Source organism: Carcharhinus amblyrhynchos, chromosome 11 (genome assembly GCF_965287045.1).
Source record: "Carcharhinus amblyrhynchos chromosome 11, sCarAmb.v2.hapA, whole genome shotgun sequence".
NCBI lineage: Eukaryota > Metazoa > Chordata > Chondrichthyes > Carcharhiniformes > Carcharhinidae > Carcharhinus > Carcharhinus amblyrhynchos.
The window spans coordinates 31507668-31529140 of record NC_137334.1 but is presented as its reverse complement, the minus strand read 5'-3'; the positions used below and the strand labels follow the sequence as shown (position 1 = coordinate 31529140).

Below are 21473 nucleotides of genomic sequence, written 5' to 3'. Positions count from 1 at the left end.
TCTCTGCTGTATAGTTCTATAAATGATAAATTATATGGTGATGTAAGGGGACACTGGTTCATACAGTGAATATGACATTCAGCTTACCTGCCTATCTGATTTGTTAAATGAATCAGTCCAGACTAATTTTGCTGGCTCTACAGCAGCAAATAATTCAGCACTGGTAAAGCTGCCTGCCTTTTGCTAAGAGCATGTTCACTTGGAATTAACATCACATCAATTTATTCACTTTGTTCATGCTCTGCTGGATTCCCCTTTTTCTTTGATATGCTGGGAGTATTATCTATGCTTCATGTGTTGCACGTGAACTTCTTGGTGTTGCTTTTACAAAATCAGATGTTGTACTGTTTAGATATTCTCTTTAGTCCATGTTATTGTCAAATCACATATGGAGACAAATATAGAAAAACCTACTGATCACTGCATTATCTATAATTGTGGCAGTTTATTAGTATTTGTGATATCAAAGCAGTATTGCCACAACTTTTCATCTTTATTGCTAGTGACACAGAGCTTTGTGTGGAATGGGAAGTGCAGATGCCTGAATTACTAAACATGCAGTGCTGATTCTCAAACACTCCACCAAGGTACTAAAGATGAAAGCATATATCTCAGTGCTAGGATCGCTATTTCTGTTATGGACATTAGCTTTATTCGGGCTAAAAGAGAAATGAGAAGAAACTTTAGTAGGTTTTGGGATGCGAAGAGCAATAACTTTTCATTCAAAGGGTTGAGTCTGAGTCTGTCCTTCCACTGAGTTTCCTCTGGTGCCCTCTTACACCCTGTAGGGTTGCTACAGAAGTGGAGCACTGAAGCTGGTGAGCTGCTTTTAGCCAAACACACTTTACACATCACTGTGCGGAAGGTCAGAGAGCTGATGATCCTGCTATCAAGGCTTAAAGAAATGTCAAAATGGCACAGGCAGCAACAGTAAGCATCTGAAAGAAGACAAGGCAATTTTTTAAAGCGTTTTATTTTATTTTTCTCTATTTATTTCCTCCTACACCTTTGAAGGCACGGAAGCTTTTGCGAGAACTGAAACACCAGAAACTTTGTGAGGAATCGGCTACAACAATTGCGGCCTACTGGCGAGGCTTTCAGGTATGAACAGTTACTGGTTCCAGTTTTGAAGGGTGTTTGTATTCACTGCTGCTTGATTATTTGTATTAAAACCCATTTTATTTCCTGATCGCTTATAATTGAGGCAACTTTGACTGCTTTCATCGCTCTCTGGAGGAAATTCTATTCTTACCACTTAATTGTTCGATTCTCTTTTTTATTTAAAATAAAACAAAATTTTCTCTTTGCTTTTGCTAATTTCTTTTAAATGCTTCCATTTTTTCCCTCTGCTACCTTCCTCCCCGTACTTGCTATCCTGCGGGGGGGGGAAATGAAAACACATGTACAGGCCCGACAGGATCTGAGGCGACTGAAGGAGGCGGCTATGCGTAAACATGCTATTGCTGTTATTTGGGCTTACTGGCTTGGATACGAGGTATTTCATGACCCCAACTTTCATAGTCCCCACCTCCCTCAACCAAACTCTTTAACAACTAGCACATTCAATGTCCACGAATGAGGCATGATGAAACCAACAGTATTTCTTTTCAGAATAGTTAGATCGTAGATGTCTTAATTTGCTGCATGCAATTGAATAGCATAGCATGTGGCATGTTGACCTGAAAAACTGCATCTTTTCGAATGAAGTGTAACCGTTACTTACTAACAACCATTACTGTAGTAAGGCATGATGCCTTGCTGGTTGTGAGATGTTGTTGTGAAGTCTAAATGCAACGTTTTAATGTACTTTGTGGTTCAAGTAGTTAGTTGTGTTATGCAGTCAGGTAATACCCAGCTCAGATTACTGGGCTGGTCCTGAAAGATGCAGAAAAAATGTTATTTGTTTGTTGCCGTTCTACAAATGTTGGCACCATGTTGGTTTGTTCTGAGGGTCAGTCTTAGTGCTAAAACAAATTAGTATGCCAGTGTGCTCTGCCACAGAGACCAGCCCAGTTGGAGCAGGAGGAGATGAATGACTTGACAATGAGTTGACCTTAGCCTTGCCCATAGAAGTCAATAGCAGCTATGCACAGTGGGATAGGCAGTGTGACCTGCCAGGAACAATTGAGCTAATTCTGCCTTGTGGCTCCTCTCCTCCATCTTCCCTAAAAGATGGGATTATGCAGCAATGTTGCTCTAATGGCGACAATTATTACAAAGGCTCTCAAATGTGAAAAAACTCTATTGTTGAATCAAAACATTCTTCTCCTTGCCTCCCTATATACAAAGGAATTGATGGTTCCATGCTCAGTGGTTTGGAATACACTCCCCCATATTGTGGAGTTAAGCAAAGTTGAGGCACTTTCTAGGCAGGAAATGTCAAGTTAATAAGATAGTAATATTTCAAGTGCACATATCATTCAACTTTGCATCCCCCCACATCCTTTTTAAAAAACTATATCCTGATAGATGTTTGAATCCCAGAGTCAGAAACATTATTTGCAGTAGAAAAACTGAACTGTTAATCCTAAATCGGAAATTGAATGATGGATAATGTAGCTGTGTTTCTAGGCTGAATTTACATATTTTTAGTTTCTTAGAGAAATTTAAGGAATTTCAGGAATTATTGTTTGTGATGTTGTTATGATTCCAGTTGATGTAACTTGACAAGAAGATCCCAGAATGAAACCTTAGTTCAAAAGACCGTAACCTTACTTTATTTCGTCAAGCATTAGGGAACAGAGTCACATGATTGCTAATTAATTTTGACAAGAAAAAGACATTAAGGAATGGGTTATAATATAATATTCCTTTACTCTCCCCTTAACAAATACACACATGTCTTAAGATTAACATATATGGCCCAGTACATTTGAATCTACAACAGTCACATTCATCAGTCCTGTTTTAAAACACGCAGATTGGCTGTGGTTCAACACATACTCTGCTTTGAACCTGAGTTAGTGTCTGTGGATTTTTTTCTCAGAGTCCCCCCAGATGATGGTCACATGAGAGTTTCCAAACTCCACTTTCAAAACACGTTACTCTTACATAATAATGGAATAGAATCCCTACAGTGCAAAAAGAGGTCATTCAGTCCATTGGGCCTGCGCTGAAAACAATCCCACCCAGGCCCTATTCTGTAACCCCACATATCCTGCAGTCTAAGGGGTAATTTAGCATGACCAATCAACCTAACTTGCACATCTTTAGAGTGTAGGAGGAAACTGGAGCACCTGTAGGAAACTCACACAGACACGGAGAGAATGTGCAAACAGTCTTGAGAGGCTGGAATTGAACCAGGGTCCCTGAGAGGCAGCAGGGCTAACTACTTTGCCATTATGTCGCTCTAATTCTCTCATAACAGTGCTTTCCGTTAGCAGGTTCCATTCCTAAATCCAGTCTACATTTTCTAAAGGACTCTTTTGAACAGACTTCTGCTCCACTTGTACTAGTGAATCCACTTTACGTTTTACACCTATGGCAGCATAGTGCACAGTGGTTAGCACTGCTGCCTCACACTTGGGTCACTGTCTGTCTGTAGTTCTCCCCATGCCTGCATGGGTTTCCTCTGGGTGTTCCAGTTTCCTCCCGCAGTCCAAAAGAATGTGCTGGCTAGGTGTATTAGCCATGCTAAATTCTCCCTCAGTGTACCCGAACAGGCCCCAGTGTGGCAACTAGGGGATTTTCACAGTAACTTGATTGCAGTGTTGATGTAAGCCTACTTGTGACACTAATAAACTTTAAACTTTAGGCTTTCTTTGTCTTGACTGCTTTTACACACACACATTCTGATATCCAGCCATCAATTGCCCCAGAAATATTTCAGTTAATGTCTGTTAAACTATAGTTAGATACCACAAACGTTAAAACCACTTCAGATATCATTCTTAATTCTCACTGACCAGCTCCTTTTCAGTTCTGGGACTTGAAACGAATAGTACCCTGTTCTGCTCCGAGTTCTTCTTTGTTCATTTTAAATTCAGGCACTCTGGAAACCCTTCTCATTTTTCTAGTTTCCTTAAGTAGCTGTGCTATCGTATTCTGGCAGTAGCTTTTTTAACCATTATTCTATTGTATGGCTTTTCTTTTAGCAAAGTTGAGAAAGATGTTAGAACATAAAAAAACTAGAGCACAAACAGGCTCTTCAGCCCACAAGTTGCGCCAAACATGTCCCTACCTACTAGGCTTACCTATAATCCTCTATCTTACTAAGTCCCATGCACTTATCCAAAAGTCTCTTGAAAAACCCTATCGAATCTGCCTCTAGCACCACTGCTGGCTGCCGATTCCACGCACCCACCACCCTCTGAGTGAAAAGCTTACCCCTGACATCTCCTCTGTACCTACTCCCCAGCACCCTAAACCCATGTCCTCTTGTGGCAGCCATTTCAGCCCTGGGAAAAAGCCTCTGAGAATCCACTTGATCAAAATCCCTCAACACCTTATACACCTCTATCAGGTCACCTCTCATCCTTCTTCTCCTTAAGGAGAAAACCCGAGCTCTCTCAACCTATCCTCATAAGGCATGCTCCCCAATCTAGGCAACATCCTTGTAATGTTCCCTCTCTAGCTGTCTGTCACCAACTGCTTTATCTTCCAGTTAAAAACTAAAGAACAAGAAAAAAATCTCCATTTCTGGGAAGTGGGCTTCTTGTTGCTAAGCAATGTCTGCAACTATTTATTCTAAAGGTTGTTATCATGCCTAAACAAAATAAACTGTTGAGAGCAATGTCAGTGAAACTTGATTGCTTTTGAAAGCCAGTCTGAAGGTCATGGTGTCAGTTGTGGTAGTTTCACTGTGGTGCCCTGCCTAGTGGCTTTCCCCTCCTTAACCCTTCAGACAAAGTAGTACCTTGCCTCGTGTCTAGAATTAATGTAACTCTATCAACCAGCATTTTTGATTAATCAGCACCATCCAATTCTGAGCATGCCAGATAGCAAGATTTTATGGTTTTAAGATAAATCATGATCTATTTTGATTGTGGAATAGGAGCGAATAGCTGAATGGCCTATTGTCATTTAGCCTCTCAATTGAGCATAAATTGTCTCAAATTGTAATCTTTTCCACAACCCCAATGAGCAGAAATCCTGTTCACCCCCAGCCCTCCGATTTCAGTGCTCCACCTCCTCCTGGCCCCTTGAGCAGAGCTTGGCATTTAATTTTCTCTGCTGCACAATGAAAAGAACCAAATTCCCTCGCCAGAAAGATCTTGTTTTTTTAGACACTGAATTCCCCCCATCTCTAACTAAGGCCTTGGCGTTCTTTGAAAAGTGTGGTGTCCAGAATTGTATATTTAATATGTAGGTATGACAAATATGTATAATTTAGTGTTCATCTAGTGAAGGGTGATTCTACAATGACACACCTGGCAATAATTCTGAACAAAACCAACCTGAACCAAGAAGATTCACAATGCATTCGATCCACAAGACACTATTGTTGGTGATCAACTGATCAGTCTAGCTCATTGATATAGTTTGAGAGGCTTGTCACTGGACGTTGGGATTATTTCCACTTGGCTCCAGATAATTACTATGTGTAAATATCTTAACAAATAGACTGTTCCAAATAGGAAGCTTGCCAGTGTTCCAGTAGCCTGTGTGGTTTTAGCAAGTTAAATTCTAGCAATTACCACAATGCAGAAGTAGGGAATTTCAGACTTTGACTATGTCAGTAAAAGCTCTAGAGAGGTACATTTAAAGTTCAGATTGTAAACTTTATATTGGGCAAGAAGTGATTGCCCTTTATAATGAGTATACAGAAGCTCTGTGTGGGTTATATTTCTCAGAAGGTTGCCATGGACAATCTTATGATGATTTAGTTCCACACATGTTGTTATATTTCCAGCTGACCACAATAAAATATACACACAATCATATGTGTCATTATTTAGTCCGGTTATGGAGGTGGAATTAAGATCTAGAAATCAAATTACATTAGTAATTATTCAGCATGTGTTAACTTGTGATATTGTTTATTATTTGTTAAGGATGGAACTAGTTATTATGAGAATGTACGTTTGGAGTGCCACTTTGTTGCCCAGCATGATTGCAATGCAGCAGTAAAATTTAGGGTGCCACGTTTTACTGTTGCACTGTAGTCATGTGCTGAGTAACAATGTATCAGTTCACCAGCTACACTTTGTTTTTACATAGTTTCAGCATTTCTTGCTAATCCCTAATTGCCCCTGAGAAGGTGGCGGTGAGTCATCTTCTTGAATACATGTAGTGTACCTACATGTGGTGTAGGTACACTGATGATAAGAACATACAAAATAGGAACAGGAGTAGGCCATCTAGACCCTCCGGTCTGCCCAGCCATTCAGTAAGATCACGGCTGATCTGATAGTTGTTCAGTTCCACTTAGCCACCTGCTCCCCATAACCCTTAATTCCCTTATTGGTCAAAAATCGATCTATCTGTGACTTAAACATATTTAACGAGGTAGCCTCCACTGCTTCAGTGGGCAGAGAATTCCAAAGATTCATTACCTTCTGGGAGAAGAAGTTCCTCCTCAACTCTGTTCTATATTGACTACCCCTTATTTTGAGGCTGTGCCCTCTAGTTCTTGTTTCCTTTCTAAGTGGAAATAATCTCTCTACCTCTACCCTGTCTAGCCCCTTCATTATCTTATATGTCTCTATAAGATCTCCCCTCAGCCTTCTAAACTCAGGTGATCAAGAAGGCAAATGGAATGTCGGCCTTTATCGCGAGAGAGATGGCGTATAAAAGCAGGGAGGACTTGCTGCAATTGTACAAGGTACTGGTGAGGCCGCACCTAGGGTACTGTGTGCAATTTTGGTCCCCTTATTTGAGAAAGGATATATTAGCTTTGGAGGGAGTGCAGAGAAGGTTCACCAGGTTGATTCTGGAGAAGAGGGGGTTAGCTTATGAGGGGAGATTGAGTAGACTGGGCCTGTACTTGTTGGAGTTAAGCTAACCGGCCTGTAGTTACCCACCTTTTGTCTACCTCCTTTTTTAAACATTGACGTCACATTAGTTGTTATCCAATCAGCTGGCACCTCCCCAGAGTCCAGCAAATTTTGATAAATTACAACTAATGCATCTGCTATTACCTCTGCCGTTTCTTTTATTACCCTATATTGTTAGGAAGGAAATGCCAGTATTTTGATCCAGTGACAGTGGAGAAATGGTGTTATATTTCCAAGTCAGGATGGTGTAAGGCTTGGATGGGATCTTGCAGGTGAAGATATTCCCATGCATCAACTATCCTTGTCCTTCAAGCTGCTGGAGGTCGTGAGTTTGGGAGGTTCTGTTGAAGGAGTTTTTGTGAGTTGCCATGGTGCATCTTGTAGATGGTACAACACTGCTGCCAATATGTCAGTGGTGGACGAGGTGAATGTTGAAGGTGGTGGATGGGGTGCCAATCAGCAGGTTGCTTTGTTCTGGGTATTTCTGAGCTTCTTGAGTGTTGCTGCAGCTGCACTCATCCAGGCAAGGGAAGAATATTCCATGATACTCCTAATTTGTGCCTTGTAGATGGTAGACTAGCAAAGAGGGAGGGGGAGAAGGGAAACCCACTCTCCATCAGTGCTGCGCTCAGAGCAAAGAGCTACAGAAAGTGTATGTGAGAGAGAGTGAGAGGTTGGGAAGAGTGCAAGTGCCAATCCAGCAGGGGATATAACCGAATGAGAGAGGGAAGAGTCAGGGCATTAGTTAGTTACCATAGGATTCCTAGCCTCTGAACTGCTCGTGTAGCTACTGTATTTATACAGTGGTGCAGTTCAGTTTCTGGTGAATGGTAGTCCCAGGATGTTTATAGTGGGGGATTCATCATTGGTAATGTCACTGAATGTCTCTTATTGGAAATGGTCATCGCTTGATACTTGTGTGCCGTGAATGCAACTCACCAGCCGAGGACTGAACGTGGTCCAGGTATTGCTGCATATGGACATAGACTGCGTTGGTATCCGAGGAACCGCAAGTGATGCTGAGCATTGTGCAATCATCAGTGATCACCCCACTTCTGACCCTATGATGGAATGAAGGTCATTGATGAAGTAGCTGAAGATGGTTGGGCCTAGGACGTTAGCCTGAGGAACTCCTGTGATGATGTCCTGGAATCAAGATGATTAACTTTCAGTAACTATGGAGAACTGTAATGTGATGAAGTTCCAGCATTTTCAGCTTATTTAATTGAAGCATTGAAAAGGGAATTAGACTGTTATTTGAATAGGAACAATGTTTATGGTAATGGGGAGAAGGTGGGGAAATGGCAGTTAAGTGGCTTGCTCTTTCAGAGCGCTAGTGCATACAGGATGGGCTGAATGGCTTCCTTCTGAACTGTAAAAATTTGGTAATTGAGTGCTTGAAGTGTGACTATTTCTAATTTATGAGAACCAAAAGATGCAACATGATGGCAGCAAATGTCTGTGGTTTAAATTCTTTATGTTGAGTAAAGGATTCCTGAAAGAATATGTGATAATGGAACCCAATTTACCACCAGTGATTTTAAGAAATTTGCTAAACAATAAAAATTCAACATCACCTTATCACACATTAACAAGGGGGTATTGGTTAATAAAAATATCCATCTAGAGAGCCTCATGAAATGTCAAGAGACAAAAGAAGATTTAAGAACATAAGAATTTCTTGCCTTATTGTCACTCTGATCTATACCTCTCATGGCTGACATGAAATTGCCTGCAGCACTGTTGAATGGAAGAGATTATAAGACAATTCTGCCAACTAAAGTACTCCCTTCAAGCGACCTGGAGGAAGTAAGGCTCAGGTAGAAGGAAGTCAACACTTCAACCAGCATTTTAAAATCCCTACCTGAGCTGTAGAAAGGACAACGTATATACGTATAAGATCTAATCATGAAAATCTGAAACTCAGCAAAAGTAATTGGTGAAGCCAATACATCATTGAAACCAAAGTTTGTACACAAATGAGAAGAAATAAAGTATATATTTGATCCACGCACAAGCTACAAAAACAGGAAAGCTCATCGTCAATATCATTAAATAGCGAAACAACATCAACAATCACCAACTAACATTGGCGACATCAAGCACAACTTCTACAACACCAGGAGCGACATGCACATCACCCATGCAGTTTGTCAGTCCACCACTGACAGTGATGAATACCAAATCTACAAGATGGAGGCTTAATGCCCTATCACCTAAGTCATATTGTAAATAATATTGTTAGAGGAGAAAGCTAAACTACATAAGATTCTTAAGGTGTTCAGTTTATTTATAAAAGTTGACTGTTAATCTTTAGAAAAGCTGGTTAATGATTGGAACAATTCTATTGATACAGAGGCATTATATATTTCTTTGAAGAAGAATGTTACTTTGTTGCTGTAAATTATTAATAAAGAACTAGAAGTTGCAATGCAGATGGATTTCTAGGGCACTACATTTTACTGCTGTACTGCAGTCATGTAGCAGGTAATGACGTATCAATCCACCAGCCATCAAGAGAACTAAAAGAATACACTTGAAATTCAAAATGCCGGAGCTTCAAGTGTGCAGACATAATGGTGATTATAACAACACATATTGAAGAATTGATGACTTACTCTAGGCTTTCTGAAATAGCTGATTGTTGTTGAATTCATGTTATGTGATTTATACATTTATATTTGCGTCTGATCACGTGGCATTCGTGTTCATAATTTTGATCCACGTTTCTTTCAATGCTTTTTTGGGAACTTCCTTCTCTGTTCTCAGGCTAAAAGGATGATCCTTTATTACAGAGATGAGGAGGAATTTCTTCAGCCAGAGAGTGGTGAATCTGTGGAACTCTTTGCCGCAGAAGGTTGTGGAGGTCAGGTCATTGAGTGTCTTTAAGGCAAAGATAGATAGCTCTTGATTAATAATAAAGGATCGGGATTATGGGGAAAAGGCAGGAGAATGGGGATGAGAAAATTATCAGCCATGATTGAATGATGGAGCAGACTCGATGGGCTGAGTGGCCTATATCTTATGGTTTACCTGCCTCTCTTTTATATCTACCAATCTGTCTCTTCACTGATTTGTACAACCTTTCAGGCACGGAGAGAATTGAGACGCCTGAAGGAAGAAGCCAGGCGTAAACATGCAGTCGCTGTCATTTGGGCTTACTGGCTTGGACTAAAGGTACTTCCCCACACAACCTCCTCCTACAATCCATCTAAGTGGAAATTACATTAATCACTAACCTGTCACTGTACTAACTTTTAGACCACTTCCTCTTAGTTTAATTGATGTCATCGATCAGCGTCAGTTGATGAAAATTAAAAGTAAAAATATTGGCATGGTTGATTTGCCCAAGTTTTTTTTTAGCTGAAATGAGTTTTATTTGAAGTGCATTTGCTACATTTATGAGTGATTTATATGTGTCCTCACACATTCTGAGTTAAGCTAAAACCCATTTGAATGTTGACTGTTTAACTCATCAGTAACATTAGACACTTTCCATGTTTGATGTTTCTGCTAAATTATTTGTCATCACATCAGGTGTACATAGCCAGGGTTTCTGTGGTCAATGGGTATATATAGCTAGCATCTATAGTGGCACACAATGGTTAGCGCTGCTGCCTCATAGTGTTTTCTCTGGGTGATCTGATTTCCCCTCTCAGTTCAAAGATGTGCAGGGTAGGTTGATTTGTCATGCTAAATTGCACCTTAATGTCCCAAGGTGGGTAGATAAGGGAGATTAGCAGTATAAATACATGGGGTTACGTACATAGGCTGAGGGTAAGGTGCACTGTTGGAGCGGCCGTGCAGTCTCGAAGGGCCAAATGGCCTGCTTCTCCAATGCCATGATGACATGCATAAATACGAGGTTTTGGAAAAAGCTAACTTCTCTAAAATTGCTGCCATCAATCATTTCACTGTTTAGTTATTCAGCTACAGTCCAAACTGCAATATTATTTGTGGCAAGCTGAGGGATTACTTGGAGTTTGGTAACAGTGAGCAAGATTCCCTGGCCTTCCGTCAGCAGGAGGTGGAATCATAGAATCCCTATAGTGCAGGAGGCCACTCGACCCATTGAGTCTGCACCCTCCACAGTCCCAACCAGGCCCTACTCCCATAACCCCACATATTTATCCTGTGTTAACTGCCCTAACACTAAGATCAATCTTATCGTGGCCAATCAACCTAACCCACACACCTTTGGAATATGGGACGAAACAGGAGCACCCAGAGGATCCCATGCAGATATGGGGAGAATGTGCAAATTCCACACAGACAGTGTTCTGAAACCGGAATTGAATCTGGATCCCTGGCGCCATGAGGCAGCAGTGCTAACCACTGTGCCACAGTGGCACATTTTTCCTTAGCGATGGGATCTTCTGGTTCCACTGCTGTGAATGGGAATTCCCAATGACACCACCCTGTGCTACTGGGAAACCTGCACTGGGGGTTTGCTGCTGGTAGGACCAGGGAACCCCACCGACATGAGTGGCTGGAGAAATGTCTCAACAACACTGGCACTTGAATATCTAGATTCTGTGACTGCCTAATTTATTCCAGCAAGTACATTTAGTGAGATAACTGTTAACTTAGTTGATGACTGGTTTGTTCTAAAGTGCTCATTACCAAGGTAAAGGGTTCTCCAGCACCTATAATCTGACTAAGAGTTAAGGAGGTTGTGACATTGACATAAGATGCTTTTGCATGCAACAGAAAGAATGCTGCCAGTTTAACAAAACTGCTGCTTGGATCCTTTTTATATCTTTTGGAATTCTAGAGTTGCAAGTAATATCCCTTTGCAAATGTTTGCAATAAAATCGCTAATGCGGCTGGTTTTTGAAAGGCTTTTAAACACTGGGTAACAGTTAAGGTAATGTGCGCATGTTCAAACTTTATTTTTAAGCTTAATTGTTAAAATCAGTTGGAGCAATGATGTGCATAATATGACACAGGACCCTCTGCAGCTTGTTCTCCCTTCACCTATGACCTTCGGCAGACTTGCTGTTCCCATGCCCCTTCAGCCTCCAGTCATGGCCTTGGCCAGCTGCAGGATGTTGTCCAGGCCAGATTTAGTGTTGGTCCTTCTCGTTTTCTTGCCCTCCAGCAAAATCAAAAGGCAGGGGGCAGCGCATTAGGAGATAATGTTAGCTATCATCGAACAAGTGAAAAGATTCTATTAATATCAAATGACTGGTGTCATAGTTGATTATTTCCTTACTCTTCCTGGGGGGGATGCAAGTTCTCCTGCTCAGTGTGGGAGTCACAGACTTGGGCCCAAGTCCGACCACCCCTCTTGAATAAGTGCGGTGCAGCATTCTTGAGAGATTCTTAAGGTAGACATTTGGATGGCAATGTGAAGTGCAATTGGACCCACCTTTGGAAAAAGATACAAGTTCACAGGAAACATGGACGCTCATCAGATTGATTATTTTTACTTCTTTCAGAATTTGAGCTTGATTTGTTTAAGGTACCCACAGAAGTAATGGTAGTGCATTGTGCATGCAGTTTAAATCTATGTGCTGTTTAATAAATATTTGTGAAATCAGCATGCAGTCCAATAGTATTTTGAGAGTAATATAATGCCATGGGGATTTGATAAAGCTGTACTGAGAATCTCAAAATCCATTGGAAAGCTGTTTATCCTCGCAATGGAACAAAGCTCTTAAACGGAATTGCGTTGTTGCAAAGTAAGGCCACTGATGCCAAAATTGTGCTGCTGTTTACTCAAGTGGGATCTTACAGTCCCACTTATGGTGCATTCCTACTGTGGATTTTCCACCAATGAGGGATGTGCTCAATGGGAAATCTTGTTGACAATGGTGGGACTATAAGAACCCACTGCCAGCAAGCAGCACGCCATCTCCCACTACTGTGAAACACACCATGAGGAGGAGGAAAATCCCACCCATTGTCTTAATGTTCGTGAATATAACTGAGGCTTAGAAAATGCACCTGTGAATCAAGAATGTAGAACGATGTTTGATGTACGTTTTATTGCAGAGTCTTGGTAGAAGAGTCACATGACTTAGCATAAGTTGAACACTCCCCAGCTAACCCCATAAAGAAGTCCATCCTTTATAGACCTCAAGAAAAAGATGATGGTGAAGGAGGACTCCCTGAAAGTGGCCTGGTCAAAAATCTGCATCTCTCTGAAAATCTTTCAAAGCCTAATTAGGCCGCCTTTCAACTCGTTTAGTAGAAAACCCCCAGGGGTCTTTTTCACTGGTAAGATCTTCAGAACCTGACATGACAAAGACATTACCACAATAGGTAATCTCCATGACAGGTGATGCCCTTTCAAAATCTGAGACATCAATCCCCCTTCATTCGACATGACTTATACTGCGACCATCACATTTGATATTGTCTTAAGAACTCTATCATATTTGAGTTATCTCAGTGGAAGCCGACCCCCTCCCCCATTCCCCAAAACTACCCATACTCTCTGATAAAATCGCTTCTCCATCTTCTGTACCATGACTGGCATTCAATGTTTAAAAAAAAAGACACTAGACAACAAATAAGAGGAAGAATTGGAAGAAAGCATAGAATATGCTTCCTAGTGATCCAAGCTTCTGCACAATCGGTATTCCTAGCTACAAGGTGATAGATCCTTGCAATATGGCACAAAACTTTTTGCGACAGACGTTCAGATGGAACATCTGTGTCATATCTGAATCAGACTTCTCCTGGAAATCCAGCTAAACCTGGAATTTATTTCTGGAATCCCACATTATCCAGAAACATCTCGCCTAAATGAAGAATACCCATCAAAGAAATAAAGGAGATTGCCACAAACATGGAAATGGCCACCAAAGCTGCGAGGTCCTTGATACAGCTTCTGACATTCTGGATTCTTTTCCAATCCTCTGGAATCTAAACAGAATGTTGTTTAAAAACTCTTGAATTTATGTTATAAAATTATGAATAACACCCCTTCAACAGCTATGAGTAAAGTCATTAACCTAGGAGACCACTGTTTTTGAAACAGTTCTGAAAACTAGTACTACTAATCCCTGTTGGTTCCTAATACATTACTAACATTTCCATTTGCAGATTGTGTGCATGTTTTTGTTCATCAAAGAGTTCGTTGGCCTGTCTTATTGATTAATAGGTTGAATTATTGTTTTTTTTGTGCATCCCTGTGTCAACTGAAAAATTGAAACAGAAAATGCAAGAAAAACACAGCAGGTCTGGCAACATCTGTGGAGAGAGAGAGTTTTGAGTCTAAGTGACTTTCTACAGAGAAGAATTACCAGTGTTAAACATTATTTGCTTACTACTTGTTTTCCTTCAGATCCGGAGGGAGTACAGAAAATTCTTCCGTGCGAATGCAGGAAGGAAGATCTATGAATTTACCATTCAAAGAATTGTAAGTTGATATAAATTTCTCCTCTAATAGTTGTACAATTTAGAATATGTTTGTAATAATATTGATGGCTTCCAGTGCATGGTAAATGTGTATCCTAATTAGATGCAACTATTTATGGACAATGAACTGTGAAGTTGAATTTTATTTTAAGTTTATCATCTAGAGTTAAAGCTAATCTAATCAATTGGGTTAAATTAACTCTACTGTCTTAAAAAATAGAAGTCTCAACACCAGATTAAAGTCCAACAGGTTTATGTGAAATCATGAGTTTTCAGAGTGCTGCACCTTTATTGGGTGAGTCACTCATCTGATGAAGGAGCAGCGCTCCGAAAGTTTATAATTCCAAATAAACCTGCTGGACTTTAACCTGGTGTTGTGAGACTTCTTACTGTGCCCACCCCAGTCCAATGCCGGCATCTCCACATCATGTCTTAACAGATAACCATACATTTGCTCAGGGTATCTGCAGATGCAAACATGCTACAAAAAACTCTTCTTCATGTGGTTAAAACACAATTCCGGATCCCAAAACTACAATTTTCGATGCCAGGCCAGTCCATCTGGCTAGACCATTAACACTCTCCCCTGAGGTTCAAGAAGTTGTATAATTGAACTCCAAAGTAGATTTGAATTTGAAATATAAACTGAGACTTTGCATTGTCAGATGGAGATGTTAAACTAAGGTCCAATGTGCCCACTTGGGTGGGTACCATGATACTTTGTAAAACAAAATAAATTTTATTTTGGTCAAGTATCTGTCACTGAAAATTTGGTCTCCTCTTAATAGAGCAAGAAAAAGCAATTAAATTGAAACAACAATTTTAGATTATATTAAGAGACAACACCAGCCCCTTTTCAATTCCTGAGGTTTTCACTAATGAAGAATGACTTAAAACTGTAGTGATTGCTACTTGGGCCAGGCCTACCCAAAGTGAGATCCTTTGGCCAAAAAAGGCAGTACGTTAATCAGAGTGATTTTAAATTTCATGTGGATTGGGAAAATTGAATTGGCAAATGTCACCATGAGAATGAACACATAGGGCCCGGCTTTACCATTTTCATTCTAAGTGCTGGATGGACTTGAAACTGGGTATGTTTCATATCCGACTTTTAGACTTGTTAAGGTGCCCCCATACCTACTCTGCCTGAAAACATATCAGCCATTCTGAATTGTGTTGCACAAGCCTGTGGACAGGGCTAAACGCACTCGAAACCCAACAGCTCCTATCGGCGCCTCCAACTGCACATGCGCCAAAAAAAGATAAAATACTGCTCTCCTGCCACATCCCTCCTGGAACAGATAATGCCTCTCCCTATCCCCCACAGACATTGCCCCACCCCCACAACATTACTGACCCCATTATCCCTTGCACCCCCCGCCACCCAGACTGATCGCAGCTCCCTCCCTCCACTGATCGCTGGCAGAGTGGCAGTGGACCCCTTTTCCACCCCACTAATTTCAAGAAGAGTGGAAGTGGACTAGCCACCCCCCCAATCCCCACCCCCATCCCACCTCCACAATGGATCTCGAGCAGAGAGTCGTCAGATACTAGGCACTTACCTCTTCACTGCCCTTCACTGATGGAGCATCCGAATCAGACTTTTTCGGAGCTGATTCTGACAGGCAAACGCAATGGTAAAAGGGGAAAGTTCTGGTAAAGTTTGGCGTGCAGCCCATTAAGGCCATTTAAATGCATGCAAACACATTTAAATGGCTGTTGCTCCTGTTTCATGCATGGTCCCGATCATGGCCATTTTTCGGTTTTGGTAAAGGGGGGGGGTCAGCGTGGAGGTGGGTGCAGATTGCACTGCTCGCCTCGTGCATGACTTTACCAAGTTTTTGCGCCCGAAAACGGATGCAACATGATGGCAAAATCAGGCCCATGGAGTGTATTCAGGACATTTTCCTGGAACAATATGTTGTGGGTCCAACCAGGAATCAGATGACTTTGCTGATAATGTGTATGGAGACAACTTAAGTAAAAGATCCCTTAAGAAACAGTGACAATAATATGGTAGAACTTAGCATTCAGTTTGAGACTGAGAAGCAACTGTGCTAAACTTAAATAATTATGTAGGAATGACGGTACAGTTGGCTGGAGTTGATTAGGAAAGGAGTTTAGTAGGAAAGACCAGCAATTGCAGACACTTATGAAAATAGTATCCCAGCGAAGAAGAAAGATTCTAGGAAGGGGATAAATAAACCATGGTTAATAAAGAAAGTTTAAGGATAGTATTAAACTGAAAGAAAAAACATACAAGTAATAGTAACCAGACGATTGGGAATATTTTAAAAAACTAACAAAAGATGACAAAAAAAACGAGAAGATAAAATATGAGAATAAACTAACAAATAATATAAAAATAGACAGTAAGAGTTTCTTTAAATATATAGGAAGGAAAATAAAGGCCAAAGTGAACACGGCCTCTTGGAGAATGACACTGAATGAGTTAAACAAATATTTAGTGTCAGTCGTCATGTGGAAAACACCAATGACATTCCAAAAAATATTAAATAATCCAGGGGCAAAAGCAGGCTGTGGAAATAAATACAACAACTATCACTAGAGGAAAAAGTACTAGGGAAGCTTATGGGCTAAAGGCTGATACGTTCCCTGGAACTGATGGGTTGCATCATGCGATATTAAAGGAAGTAGCTACACAGAAAGTGGATGCACTGGTAATCATATTCCAAAAATCCTTAAATTCTGGGAAAGTCCCAGAGAATTGGAAAACTGCCATTGTAACACCCTTATTCAAAAAGGGAGAGAAACAGTAAACAGTTAACTAGAGGCTGGTTAGCTTAACATCTTTTGTTGGGAAAATGTTAGGGTCCGTTATAAAGGACGCACCAGCAGAGCATTTAGAAGTGCATAATATAATCAGGCAGAGTCAGCGTGGGTTTTTGAAAGAGAAATCACATTTAACAAACTTATTAGAATTCTTTGAGGTGGTAATGAGCAGGATGGATCAAGGGGAACCAGTAGATGTAATATATTTGGATTTCCAAAATGTCTTTAATAAGGTATTGCACAAAAGCCTAATTAATAACGTAAGAGCCGATGGTGTTGTGGGTAACATGGATAGAGGATTGGCAAACTGATAGGAGACAAAGAGTAGGGATTATAGAAGTATTTTCAGGATTGCAACCTGTAACTAGTGGTTTGTCACAAGGATCAATGTTGAGGCCACAATTATTGCAATATATATTAATGACTTGGATGGCAGAAATGGATGTACTATAGCCAAGTTTGCAGATGACACAAAAATAGGTAGGAGGGCAAGTGGTGATACAGAGGGATATAGACAGGTTAAATAAATGAGCAAAAACTTGGCAGATGGAACATAACAGAAAAACATGCAGTTATGCTCTTTGGCTGGAAGAATAAAGAAGCTGAAATATTATTTATTTAGAGAAAGACTGTAGACAGCACAAAGGATTTTGGGGATTCTCGTCCATAAATTACAAAAAGCTTGCATGCAATACAACAGGGAATAGGGAAGGTAAATGGAATGTTGGCCTTTATTTCAAGGGGAGTAGAATATAAAAATAGGGAAGTCTTGCTAAAACCAAATAGGCACAAGTTAGACTGCACCTGGAATACTGTGAACTGTTTTGGTCCCTTATTTACTGAAAGATATACTGGCATTGGAGGCAATCCAGAAAAGGTTCACTTAGTTGATCCTGGGTATAGAGGGATTTTCTCAGGAGGAGAGACTGAGTAGGTTGGGCCTGTGCTTCACTCTGGCTTTTAAGTAGAAATTTCATTCTCTAGCAGCCAGTCCAAAGTGATTCTCAGGTCCTTGCTCCTTTCTCCTTTCTCAGCCAATAACTTCTAATCTCAAAACTGACTTTCACAGTGTATGTAACCCTGAAGATCCCTCCCTCTAGCCAAAGCTAGACAAATCTTCCCAGCTTCATTGAAACCCTCACGTTTTGTGTGGTGAATAATAGAGATTTGCTGCCTCATTCTTTCTGCTCTCTACTGGATTCTTGTTGACTAGCTCTGTCTATGAGATTTAGTGATATTTAGGAAAATCTGCAACCTGAACCTACAATGGTTTTCAGTGGACTTTTCCCCTATCAAAGCCTGATTTGATGGCAACATGAATCATATTAGCTTTATATCTGGGCAGAAATGTGAATAAGCTATCCTCTTAACCCCAAGTTCCTTTTAGAATTCAATAGACAACTTAAAATATAACCATTTACAAAACTGGCAATTCCTAATACTGTCTGGGGAATTGGCGATGATCTGTCAGCACTGCTGATTTGGTCAACGTTAATAGATGTGAATATTTTGTAGCACCTTCTCAGTAAAGTTTTTTGGGCCCTCTTGATTTTAACAGCCAAGCAGTCTAGGCTTGTTGTAGGGCAGAATTCACAACAAATCACATGTCCCCCTTCATTTGTCCAATTTATTCTAAATTGAAAGTATAGGTACAGGTTCAAACACCTGAGGGTGGATAAGTCCCCTGGGCCAGATGGGATACATCCTAGGACTCTTTGGAAGGCAAGGGATGAGATTGCAGAGCCTTTAGCATTGATCTTTGGGTCCTCACTGTCCATGGGGATAGTGCCAGAGGACTGGAGAGTGGCAAATGTCGTTTCTCTTTTCAAGAAAGTAAATATGAATGACCCTGGTAATTATAGGCCAGTTAGTCTTACCTCGGTGGTCGGTAAGTTAATGGAAAGGGTCCTGAGAGATAGAATTTATGACCATTTGGAAAGATACAGTTTAATCCGGGATAGTCAGCACAGTTTCGTGAAGGGTAAGTCCTGCCTCACAAATTTGATTGAATTCTTTGAGGAGATAACTAAATGTGTGGACGAAGGTAGAGCAGTTGATGTCGTATACATGGATTTTAGTAAGGCGTTTGATAAGGTTCCCCATGGTAGGCGCGTGAAGAAGATAAGGATGCGTGGGATAGAAGGAAATTTGGCCGATTGGATAAGTAACTGGCTGTCTCATAGAAGGTGGTGGTCGAAGGGAAATTTTCAGACTCGAGCCAGTTACCAGCAGTGTACCACAGGGGTCAGTGCTGGGTCCTCTAATATTTGTGATTTTTATCAATGACTTGGAAGAAGGGGCTGAAGGGTGGGTTAGTAAATTTGCTGATGACATCAAGATTAGTGGTGTAGTTGATGAGGTGGAAGGCTCTTGCAGGCTGCAAAGAGACATTGATAGGATGCAGAGCTGGGCCAAAAAGTGGCAGATGGAGTTTAACCCTGATAAGTGCGAGGTGATTCATTTTGGTAGGACAAACTTGAATGCAGATTACAGGGTCAACAGCAGGGTTCTGAGGAATGTGGAGGAACAGAGAGGTCTTGGGGTTCATATCCACCGATCTCTGAAGGTTGCCACTCAAGTGTATAGAGTCGTGAAGAAGGCTTATAGTGTGTTAGTGTTTATTAACAAGGGATTTGAGTTTAAGAGCCGTGGAGTTATGCTGCAACTATACCAGACATTGGTGAGACTACATTTGGAATATTGTGTTCAGTTCTGGTCACCTTACTATAAGAAGGATGTGGAAGCATTGGAGAGAGTGCAGAGGAGATTTACCAGGATGCTGCCTGGTTTGGAGGGTAGGTCTTATGAGGAAAGTCTGGGGGAGCTGGGGCTTTTCTCTTTGGAGCGGAGAAGGATGAGAGGCGACTTAATAGAGGTTTATAAGATGAGAGGGATTGATAGAGTGGATGTACAGAAACTATGTCCTCGGGTGGACGTAGCTGTTACTAGGGGGCATAACTATAAAGTTCATGGTGGGAGATATAGGAGGGATGTCCGAGGTAGATTCTTCATAGAGTGGTTGGGGTGCAGAACAGACCGCTTGTTGTGATAGCGGAGTCAGACACTTTAGGAATTTTCAAGCGGTTATTGGATAGGCACATGGAACACACCAGAATAATAGGGAGTGGGATAGCTTGATCTTGGGGTTGGACATAGCTTGGCACAACATTGAGGGGCGAAGGGCCTGTACTGTGCTGTAATGTTTTATGTTCTATTTTCTATGTACAGTCCCAAAACACAACAATCTCATTATAACCTCATATTTCTAATCATACTGACTATAATGCATTGCTTTAAACTAGATACAAAAGTATTTCTTGGAACTGAAGAAGAAGCTACCTTCAATGTCTCCCACAGAGACGGCCTGGCCTGCGCGACCATACCTCTTCCTGGACAATACACACACTGAGCTGAAGAGGATTTTCCACCTATGGAGGGTACAAAACAAAAGAAGTTTTTGTCAGATATTAATAATTAAATACAGGTTCACTAGGCCACATTATCTTCCCTCATTTGCCATTTTCTCCTGGCCTATGCCTCCCCATTTTCTGTGCCCAATTTATTTATTTTTTACTCATTTGTGTGTCGCTGGCTGGCCAGCATTTGTTGCCCATCCCTAGTTGTCCAAGGGCAGCTCAGAGTCAACCATATTGCTGTGGCTCTGGAGTCGCATGTCGGCCAGACCAGGTAAGGATGGCAGATTTCATTCCCTAAAGGACATTAGTGACCAGATGGGTTTTTCCAACAGTTGACAATAGTTTTGTGGCGTCAGTACATTCTCAATTCCAGATTTTTAAAAAATTGAATTCAAATTCCACAATCTGCCATGGCGGGAGTCAATCTGGATTCAAATTCCCAGAACATTGCTGAGTTTCTGGATTAATAGTCTGGCGATAATACCACTATGTCATCTAGGTCACCTCCCCTGATATCGCAAATTCCTGATCTTAGAACTGTTCTCTCATATGAGACTCAGAGATGGGTATTTCTCTCAAATGGCAAGTAAAACATAAAATAGTGACTGAAAGACAACCTTGCAGAGACCTAGAAGTATTTTACCACTTCAATGACCAGGGATTGATGGAAGGGGCACCATATCTAGTTTGAGCATGCCTGAGCTAGGGAATAGAGTAAGTAGTCAGGAGTCATGACTGCTGATCTGACCGGAAGTGTGTGCACATAATAATGCTCACTGAAGACAGGTTGAGGATTGCTTGTGACACTCCTTTGCTCTCCCTGACTCACTGGGGGACATTTTCCCAGACTCTTGGGAAGGGCTGGGGTGTGGGAAGAAGACAAAAATGCGTCTACCCAGTTTGCCAATGAGTTCCCTCTTTTGGCTGCTCTTTCCCAGGGCAGGACAGATCCAGTGCTGTG

At 41.1% G+C, this 21473-nt stretch overlaps 1 protein-coding gene across 3 annotated transcripts in view; it reads left to right on the top strand.

Annotated features, from left to right (window-relative positions):
- Positions 1–21473, top strand: part of myo1b (myosin IB) — a 272073-nt gene that overhangs the window by 231449 nt on the left and 19151 nt on the right. The window contains exons 22-26 of one of the 3 annotated variants that reach the window (XM_080198810.1): positions 1015–1101; positions 1409–1495; positions 10026–10112; positions 14230–14304; positions 20399–20533. In XM_080198810.1, the coding sequence (XP_080054936.1) occupies positions 1015–1101; positions 1409–1495; positions 10026–10112; positions 14230–14304; positions 20399–20533 (471 nt within the window). The remainder of the gene's footprint in view (positions 1–1014; positions 1102–1408; positions 1496–10025; positions 10113–14229; positions 14305–20398; positions 20534–21473) is intronic. The other 2 variants (XM_080198808.1, XM_080198809.1) reach the window with 2 other exon arrangements.